Here is a 9,868-nt window from a genome sequence, read left to right on the forward strand (position 1 = left end):
ACATGATAATTGACTACTTTCCTGAGCTAAATTAACTTGTTTTTCACATACACAAAAAAGAAGGGATAGTAAGCAGATTTTTATTAGAAACAAGTCCAAGCCTTGATCCTGTGGGCACTGTGAATTACCAGGAGGGAGAGTTTCTCAATGACCGTTTACTACATATTTTGGAGAGGCAGCTAGGAAGTGGTCTAAAGGTTGGGATTGCTGTATGTGATCACTTGTGCTGATTTTCATCACCCGCTAACCAGAGCTTTAGAGTGGGAATTGGGAACTAAGTAATGACCTGTCTGCTAGAAAAGGGGAAAAACCAAGAGACCCTGCATTTCATACTGGCGCCATATCCCCAGAGCCTGACTTGCACACAGGCAGTATAAGACCAAATAAGGGAGTCGGGGGGCTCAAAAAGTGGAGCCCCATCTTAAGTATCTCCAAACACACAGGCAGTATAAGACCAAATAAGGGAGTCGGGGGGCTCAAAAAGTGGAGCCCCATCTTAAGTATCTCCAAACAGCAGGGACCGCTTAGTCCTTGCCGCATCCCCAGTGTCTATACTGGGGGCCTGGCAGGGAGATGCACTTTAGTCAGGTAATTTACTGAGTGGATGAAATAGCATAAAAACGAACAGGAATCTAAAAAACGCACAATACTCTGTTTTAATGGAAGTCAGGCCCAGGCTAGAAGATGACAATCTACAAACACTTTTATTAGCAAAAGGAGTAAGTGCAGCATGGGAGAAAGAGGGGCTCCTCCTTCCCCTCAAAGGCATCACTGCCCCTTCCCAAGGGGCAGGCCAGCAGGGAACAAGAGGACCCCAGGGTTGCAAGCAGGCTGGAATCAGACAAAAGTGATCCGTGTCCGGGAAGCATTGACCTGCCAGACATTGAGCTCCTCATATTCATCCAGAGCCGCCTGGAACTGGGCGGGTGTGAAGCCACGAGATACACAGCGCTGCTCTGCCTCAGAGAACCGGACACTTCGGCCCCCTGAGACCAGTTCACGAACGGTGGCAAATATCACATCTGCTGGCCTCTGAGTCCTGAAGGAAATGAGTGGGTGTGTAAGGTCAGGATACAAACAGGAATGCTCGACATCAACAGAGAAAAATGGTGGCCAGTGTTAGAATTGAGGCCAACCTCAGACACATGGCCACAGAAGCCGAAGTGACACAGCTTTGTCCTTCACTAAACCACTCACCTAGCTGTCTGCCCCTTGTCTCCTAGAAGAGAGTCCTTTGACATCTCCATTAGCCTGATGGCTTCATTCACATCTTCTTTCTCCACCACATCCACCATTCTCAGACGTGCCTAAGGGGAAGGTAGGGGAGAGATGGGAACGGGAGGAGGGCAGTGGAACGAGGTCAGGGGACACCCTTGTTCTGGCTTTAAGGCTGGGCAGCCCATGGGTCGCCTACTCACAAAACAGGAGTGGAATCCCCCCTCCCCCCAGCATCCGCAGTGTTGGGCCGGCACTGTCAGACCGAGACAAGTGCAATGCCCAGGGCAGCGTCCAGCAATTGCCCAAGTCTCCGCCTCTCAACACTGGCCAGTCCCGGAGTTCAGCTGTCCTGTGAGGGAGACCAGACCCTTTTGAACGCCACTGGGCTCCCCAGCATGACAGATGGAGCTTGGGGAGCTCAGCCAAGAAGACAATTGGCAGAGAGAATGTGTCCCGGGGGCTCGGGAAGTGCTAGCTCAGCAGTAGGTCGGGTAATCACACTACCTGCACGAACAGCACTTTGGAGCCCCCAGGACTGAGGTCCAAGACGGGAGGACAGAAAGGAAGGTCTGTAGCACAGGATCTAGGACACATGGAGTGAAACAGACCCCAACCACCCTCTCAGTGAAGGTTAAGAAGTGGGGAAAAGGCCTTTCCCTCCACGGACGCTGTGCGTGCCCTGCTGGAGCAGCAAGTACCCACAGTGCGGTAGCACGGAGAGGACCACTATCTGCACTGTCAGCACTTTAGCCCCGGCAGGGCTGGAGCGGGAGGTGGGGAGGCGGCAATGAGAGCACGGTAAGGAGCTACCCCTTTAAGGGTCAAAACAGATGGCCCTCCAGCAATTTGGGCACTTACCAGAGCAGTGGAAAGGCGCAGGATAGCCAGCAGGGTCCGGGCAGAAGTATAGGTGGCATCCTTACTAGCCCAAGCCTCTCGCCTCATCTCCACGTATGCTGCTGTGATGTAGTCAGCCAGAGACTCTGGCACCATGGGCTGCTTCTCGCGGCACATGGCTATGTAACGCCTGTGGGGGAAGGTTCATAGGGAAGCAGAAGAGGGAGATGGGGAAGGGAGTGAATATAAGCCCATGTTGTTTTCTGTACCAGGGCTCCCCATTTAACATGGTCCCCTCCAAGAATTTTAAGTGGAAAAAACAAATTAGTGGGTGATTATTTGCTTGGCTTGAATATCACTGATGGATTTCACCAAACGTATAGCCCCCCCCAGTATCCTCCAAGTTATTTCCTATTTTTTTTCGGGAAAATGGCCTTTGTGAGACAAATCCATCTGTCATTAAGAGAGGATCCAGACCCCTCCTCTGAGCGCATGACATGGCAAAACATATATTTTATTTAAAGAGAACTATTTACAGAATATTTAAAAGGGAGTAAAAACCTGAAGGAACACTGGAGGCTCATGGGAAAATAGCGATAGAGATTATCATCCAGAATGCCTGGGAGCAGGTGTTTTAAACTTTAAATTTGGCCGGGCGCGGTGGCTCACGCCTGTAATCCCAGCACTTTGGGAGGCCGAGGCGGGCGGATCACGAGGTCAGGAGATCGAGACCATCCTGGCTAACACGGTGAAACCCCGTCTCTACTAAAAATACAAAAAATTAGCCGGGCGTGGTAGTGGGCGCCTGTAGTCCCAGCTACTCGGGAGGCTGAGGCAGGAGAATGGCGTGAACCCGGGAGGCGGAGCTTGCAGTGAGCCGAGATCGCGCCACTGCACTCCAGCCTGGGCGACAGAGCGAGACTCTGTCTCAAAAAAAAAAAAAAAAAAAAAAAACTTTAAATTTTGGAGTATTTGCATATGCATGAGATAGCTTGGGGATGGGACTCCAGTCTAAACATGAAATTCACCTGTATTTCATATACAACTGATACACATAACCTGAAGGTAATTTTATTAAAAATATTTTTGTGGGCCAGGTGCAGTGGTTCATGCCTGTTCCCAGCACTTTGGGAGGCAGAGGTGGGCATCCTGGCGAACATGGTGAAACTGCTCTCTACTAAAATACAAAAAATTAACCGGGCGTGGTGGCGTGCGCCTGTAATCCCAGCTACTCAGGAGGCTGAGGCAGGAGAATCGCTTGAATCTGGGAGGCAGAGGTTGCAGAGAGCTGAGATCACGCCACTACACTCCAGCCTGGGTGACAGAGCAAGACTTCGTCTCAAAATAAATAAATAAATAAATAGTGTAGGAAACAAAATTTCCTGTGTCCCTATGACATGAAGTGTGGAATTTTCCACTTAAAAGCTGATCTGAGGCTCTGGACATGTCTGTAGCGGTAAGTGGTGGTGTGAAAAACACACACCCTAAGACTAATAAGCACTTTTTCAGGAGGCTCACACGGCCCACGCCAACGTTTGCCCACCTGCACCCAGCTCTCCTACCTCATGAGCTTCATGTCCAGAGGTTCAAACTGGGAGGGGGGCTGCCGGCTGTGCTGGTGCACATAGGTGATGTGCTGGGCCAACCTGGACAGAGGGAAGGTTAGAAGGAACACACTTTTTAGGGCTACACACCCATGTCCTCTTAGGTGTCCCTCCTTTGGCTCTGCCACTTCCTCACAGTGTAGGAGGGACAAGCTTTCCCGGGAAATCCTCATCAGCATTTCAGCCCCAACCCACCATTTCCCTGAGAACCATGGACCAGCCCCTGCTGCAAAGGGGAGGCTCTGGGGTTTCCAGGAGCGTGGAATTTGTTTTCTGATTCACCTCCCCTCCTCCCTACACAGATCATTACAGGGGACCTCTCTTTGGGTGTTGAGCTTCATTCACCGTAGGTCATTGTCTCGGTCGGGCCGGTCCTGAATCAGCCAGAGGAGGTCAAACCGGGAGAGCAGTGCAGCAGGTAGCTGTATGTTCTGCTCCAGGCTGCGGCGAGGGTTGTAGCGCCCGTAGGCAGGGTTGGCGGCAGCCAGGATGGAGCAGCGGGCATTGAGTGTGGTGAGAATGCCGGCCTTGGCAATGGAGATGGTCTGCTGCTCCATGACCTCGTGGATGGCTGTGCGGTCGGCCTCAGCCATCTTGTCGAACTCATCAATGCAGCACACACCCTGGTCAGCCAGCACCAGGGCCCCACCCTCTAAGGTCAGTTCTCCGCTCACGGAGTCTCTCAGCACAGCTGCCGTAAGCCCCACTCCTGAGGAGCCCCGGCCTGTTGTGTACTGGCCTGGAAGAGAAGAAATAAGGAACCATGAGAGAGAAAGAACAAGAAAGAGAACAAGCAAAAGACAACAAACGGGCCAGGGAGGCGAGGCCTGCGCTGGGATCATTCCACTCCGTCCACCAGGCCTTCTTGAGATGCCCGAGGATCTGTGGGGCACTGGCAATGTCCCCCTTCCCCTCCCACTGGTTCTCTTCAGAACACAACTGTGGCTCACTGAAACCTTGGCTCCTGGGCTCAAGCCATCCTCCGGCCTCAGCCTCCCAAGTAACTGAGACTATAGGCACTCACTACCACACCCAACCAATTTTTAAAACTTTTTAGTAGAGGCCGGGCGCAGTGGCTCACTCCTCTAATCCCAGCACTTTCGGAGGCCGATAACAAGGCGGGCAGATCACGAGGTCAGGAGTTCGAGACCAGCCTGCCCAACACAGTAAACCCTGTCTCTACTAAAAATACAAAAAGTGGCCAAGTGTGGTGGCACGCGCCTGTAGTCCCAGCTACTCGGGAGGCCGAAGCAGGAGAATTGCTTGAACCTGGGAGGCAGAGGTTGCAGTGAGCCAAGACCATGCCATTGCACTCCAGTCTGGGTGACTGAGACTCCGTCTCAAAAAAAAAACAAAACACAAAACAATACCCAAACAAACAAAAAAAACTTTTTAGGCCGGGTGCGGTGGCTCATGCCTGTAATCCCAGCACTTTGGGAGGCCGAGGCGGGCGGATCACGAGGTCAGGATATCGAGACCATCCTGGCTAACACAGTGAAACCCCGTCTCTATTAAAAATACAAAGAATTAGCTGGGCGTGGTGGCGGGCGCCTGTAGTCCCAGCTACTCGGGAGGCTGAGGCAGAAGAATGGCGTGACCCCAGGAGGCGGAGCTTGCAGTGAACCGAGATAGCGCCACTGCACTCTGGCCTGGGCGAAAGAGCGAGCCTCTCTCTCAAAAAAAAAAAAAAAAAAAAAAAAAATAGTAGACATGGAAGCAATCTCAAAATCCTGGCCTCAAATGATTCTCCTGCCTCAGCCTCTCAGAGCACTGGGATTACAGGCGTGAGCAAACATGCACCCCTACTTTTTGAATAAACACTGTGGTCCTGTCTGTCACTATATTCACCTCCTGCAAAGCCCAACTACTTACTGCGGGGCGCCAGCCGATCGATGTATGACAGGAGCTGAGACTTGGCCACACCAGGATCCCCCATCAGACAGATGTTGATGTTGCCTGGAGGAAGGGAAGGCAGCCCTGGAACGACTCTTCTCCCAGTGCTTTGCCAACAACAGAGCAATTTTGAGTTCTGCCTCCCCCTAACACCCAGCACTATTTCTAAGCCCTCCCTGTGTCCACGAAGGCAAGATGTCCACTCATACTGTGACCTACAGGGACACTTGTCATCCTTTTTTCCTCCTAAATGACTTCATCCACCCTGAGCCTCTCCCTTGTTTCTTCTTACCCCGGATTTTCATGCCTCGAGGAGACTGGTCCACACCCCCCACTAGCAGGAGCAGCAGTGCCTTCTTCACATCTTCGTGCCCGTATATTTCTGGGGCGATTGAAGCTGCCAGCTTTTCGTAGAAATCCTCCTCTGTAGAGAAGTTAAGGTTGTTTTATTTTCTGGGGGAAAAGGGAACTAGGATGTAAATGGAATTTCCTCTCTCTCCCCTGCCCCTCACCTGCAATTTGCCTCAGCTCCTCCCTGGTGAGCTCTCCAGCCCCAGACTCATCATCCTCACTCTTGTTCATCTTCACAATCCGATGGGCTTCCAGGTAGGTTTCTGAGAGTAAACCCTTGGGCAGGAAAATACCAGGATACAGATGTAATCCCTTCAACTTGCCCATCACTGGATTCCCTAACAATTTCTTGACAAATCCCTGCGTTCTGTTTTGTTTGGGGTTTTGCTGCTCTTTTCTCTGTGTGGGTAGAATGAGTAGGTGAGGGAAAAGGGGATGATCCATTCCTCATGTCAAACTCTTCCTTACCTGTACCACCTGTCGGAACCCAGTGCGCAGGATTGGCAAGAAGATACCAGTGACGCTGACGTGGTCTCCAGGCTGGGCAATCCTTGTGTTCTCTCCTTCTACCAGCACTGTGATACTACGAGGGATATTTCCCACAGGCACCTGATCACTCTAGGGGAGGGAAGGGCACATAAGACTAGGAGAAATGGACAAGGACCCAACCTTCCCTCCCTAGGCATCCCACTCAAAGGCTCCCAGGCTACCCAGCCACAGACAAGCCCACAGCAGGGGTGCTGAGACCTCCTTTCCCCTTCCCAAGGCTCTCAGGAAATTCTAGTTCCACCTCCCTCCTGCACTTCCCTGTTTTGTTCTTCTTTCTTCCTGCCATTCCACAAGTGACTACAGGATTCAAGTGGACTCCCGATCCACCTGCCCAGGGCCATGTACCCCAAACTCACATGTTCTTGAATCTTCATCTCCTGGAATTTGATGAATCTGGAGCCCCGTGTCTGCAGATACAGCCGCCCTCCTGAGCGGTTGGTTTGGCACTCCTGGCTTGGGCACATGATCAGAGGCATGAAAGTGGGAGACTGGATCTAGGACGTGAGAACAGAAACACCAAAGGAAGTCAGAAGGAAAAGAGCCCCATTGGGTCGGTCCTTTGAATCACATTTTCTCTTCATGGCAGACATCTTGTAAGTGTCAAGAACCCTCTGAACTTACTCTGGGTCAACAACAAACACCCAGAAAATAGGTAGAAAGACCACTACATACCCAAGAATGAAAGGCGAACACACAGGCAACTTTTACAACCAAATAAAACAATAGGCATCACAGGATCAAATTAATCTCTACAAAACAACTAATGGGTAAGTGCTTTCCTGCTCCTTGCTCCACACGTACCGGCTGGTAGGTCTCTGCCCCACACTGGTCACAAGTGTAAGTGGCCACCACCATCTTGGGTTTGACTTCAGAGACACGAGTGACGATTCCACGCACAGTTACCAACTTCCCCACAGAGTCAGCCCGCACTTCCCGGATCACACGAGGCTTGTTGCTGCTAGGGCCTTGAAAATACAGCTCACTAAGGGGAGAAAACAGTCACAAACAAGATCCTGGAGAACCAATCCCTACATCTTTCCCGACAGAGACCACTCACAATCTGCGCATGAGTTCAGCAGGGTACTGGTTCTGGGGGCTTCGGACCATCCCAGGGTCCCGACTCCGCTGCTCCATCATTAGCCGATGCTCAATGTAAACGTCCAGGACATCTTTATTTACCACCTAAAGGAGAAGAACAAAAAAAAAAAAAAAAAAAAAAAAAAAAAAAAATGAGCAACAGGATGGGGAAAGGAGAGCACAGAGAACACCAGGCAGAAGTGCCCCTCCTTTCTGCCTGCTCAGAAAACATCAGTATCTGAGCAGCCTCTCTACAGAAGCTTAAACGCCTCGCCCTTTGTTTGCCATTGTTCTCTAACCACTCACTTCCCTCTCCTTGTACTGAGGCAGCAGCTCTTGTACGGCATCAGCAAAGAGCTTCGCGTAGCGCCTGGCATTCTCACAAATTGAGTCCACCAACTCGGGGTCATCCTCGGCTACGTCGTCCAGGTCCACATACAGAGCCACCTGTTCCCGATGGGCCAGCCGAACCTCAAGTGGGGAAGAGACAGAAACACCTCAGAGCCACATTCACCTTGCTCACCAGTGTTCATATGTGAAAATGCATCACTGAGAACTCAGCACAGGCTCTGGGCATCCACAGGGGAGAACACAGCGCCACACAGAGCGATACTCGCTTTTCAGCCCTCAAATCCTCTAATTGTTATGTCTTTAATAAAACAAGCCAAGCTGCTGCTTATGGCTCCTTAAGCACCCCGCTCCCCATTCCCTTTACCCAATCTTAGACTTACCAACTGGTTCCCATACTTGAACTGCTTCTTCCCAAGTTCATCATCCTGGTAGAACTCTTGTAAGAACTTCTTAACCTTTTCTGTAACATGAAATGTAAAACCGTAAGACACAAACTTTAAGACAAATCTTAGATACCCATTTTCGCTTAAAACACGACCTATGAACTAATTAATAATATGAGCATTTAAATAAACCTACCGAATTCTCCCCAAAGTGGGCATAACTCTTTTTCACAAGTCTGTTTCTAACCAGCGAAGAATAAAGAGCCCGTGGCAGGGCACAGGGCCATCCAACATCTCCCCGGGGGAATTCCGGTCCCTACTTTAGTTTAAAATTCCAGCGCCCTTCCCCATTGGCCCCTCACACTCCGGTCTCAAGGTTCTCAGCTTTCTTTCCACCCCTATGATCCCCCGCCTTCTTTGGGTCCCCTTAGCCCCTGATTTCACCGGGACCTCCGCCACCGCACCCCACCCCCGCTCCCGCCATCGCTTCCGCTCTTAGTAAACAAAGAAGCACATGGGCCCGGATTCCAGCCGCTTCACAGCTCGGGATTCCTCCGCCCAGGGCGGGAGCCAGTCCAGCCATTGGCCATCACACCCAGAGACACCGCGATCCCAGCCCACTGCCGCCTTTCCCGGGCCCGAGCGAAGCTCCGGATCCCAGGCACGCCCCCCCGGGCCGCAGCTCTCTCCGCGGCCGCCGCGCGGAAGGACACTGTTTACACGACACTCCCTCCAGCCTCCTCGCGCCACTTCCGCCCGGCTCCACTTCCGCTCGGAGGGCGGCCTCAAATGGCCAATCCCGGCGCGCAGCGGCCCCGGCCTGCCCGCCCCCGGGGCCTACGCGCGCCTCGGGAGGGCGCGGGAACCCGGGAATGCACAAAAGCGCGAAGGAAAGCGGGCACGGGAGCCCAGAGCCCTTAAGACTCTCCTGAGGTCCTGGGCGCGACTTTTCCCTGTGCAGCCCCCAGCCGGGTTAGCGCCCCCCCAAGCTCCCAACCCCACGACCCTAACACCTTTACCAGGTGGGATTACTAGCTTTTCTTCAACATCGATGGCCCCCCGCACGCTTCCCAGGCCCCGTGGGCCTTAGCAAGGCCACAGCTCGACCCTGCCTCTGGCCTCGCGCACCCCAGAACCCGCCGACCCCGGTCCCCCAAGACCCCAGCTCACACCAACAGGTGTTCCCCGGGAGGCTCCCCGCGCAGGACGCCCTCCCAGGCTCGTAGACCCGTACCCTTCTCTAGCGCGTAGTCCTTCAGTGCCATCGCTGCCGAGGGCCGTGCGGCAGCGCTTGGCGGGCTCAGAGGTCTTGCTCCTGGGGAAGCTGAGAACCTCCGCGCGGTGGACTGTGGCCGGCCAACCGAAATTGGCGCGAAACGTCGCCCCCCACGTGACCGGCGCCACTGCGTGCGGGCCAATCGGACCAGGAAGCCCTCTTCACCTCCCGCTAGCCGCAAGCCAATCACCGTGCGGGCCTGGAATGAGTGACGGGGAGGCGGTGCGGGCGTCGGAAGGGAATCTCCGGGCGGGGTAGTGCAGGCGCCGGGTTTCCCGCGGTCCGAGCTGGCGCGGGCGGAGGAGAATCGCTCTTAAAGGGCCAGCGCA

At 53.1% G+C, this 9,868-nt stretch overlaps 1 protein-coding gene and 3 non-coding genes across 5 annotated transcripts; all 4 read right to left on the reverse strand.

Annotated features, from left to right (window-relative positions):
• Positions 1–685: 685 nt before the first annotated feature.
• Positions 686–9,628, reverse strand: MCM7 (minichromosome maintenance complex component 7). 2 transcript variants are annotated; one of them, XM_527834.8, is made up of 15 exons: positions 9,498–9,628; positions 8,261–8,340; positions 7,836–8,000; positions 7,510–7,634; positions 7,254–7,434; positions 6,809–6,946; positions 6,372–6,521; positions 6,065–6,179; positions 5,845–5,976; positions 5,532–5,615; positions 4,005–4,398; positions 3,618–3,701; positions 2,077–2,245; positions 1,198–1,307; positions 686–1,039 (listed from the first exon to the last, which is right to left on the reverse strand). In XM_527834.8, exons 1-15 carry the CDS (start codon positions 9,526–9,528, stop codon positions 838–840), a joined length of 2,160 nt encoding a protein of 719 aa, XP_527834.3. In that variant the 5' UTR covers positions 9,529–9,628; the 3' UTR covers positions 686–837. The 2 variants fall into 2 exon arrangements, with proteins under 2 accessions (XP_527834.3, XP_009452030.1); XM_009453755.4 differs by lacking the exon at positions 9,498–9,628 and adding an exon at positions 8,460–9,033.
• On the reverse strand, positions 1,464–1,547 carry MIR25 (microRNA mir-25). The gene has a single exon (NR_032092.2). It is a non-coding gene; the product is annotated as a microRNA mir-25 (primary transcript).
• Positions 1,672–1,751, reverse strand: MIR93 (microRNA mir-93). Its single transcript, NR_032091.1, has one exon. It is a non-coding gene; the product is annotated as a microRNA mir-93 (primary transcript).
• On the reverse strand, positions 1,897–1,978 carry MIR106B (microRNA mir-106b). The gene has a single exon (NR_032090.1). It is a non-coding gene; the product is annotated as a microRNA mir-106b (primary transcript).
• Positions 9,629–9,868: the final 240 nt, after the last annotated feature.

Source organism: Pan troglodytes, chromosome 6, assembly GCF_028858775.2.
Source record: "Pan troglodytes isolate AG18354 chromosome 6, NHGRI_mPanTro3-v2.0_pri, whole genome shotgun sequence".
Taxonomy (NCBI): domain Eukaryota; kingdom Metazoa; phylum Chordata; class Mammalia; order Primates; family Hominidae; genus Pan; species Pan troglodytes.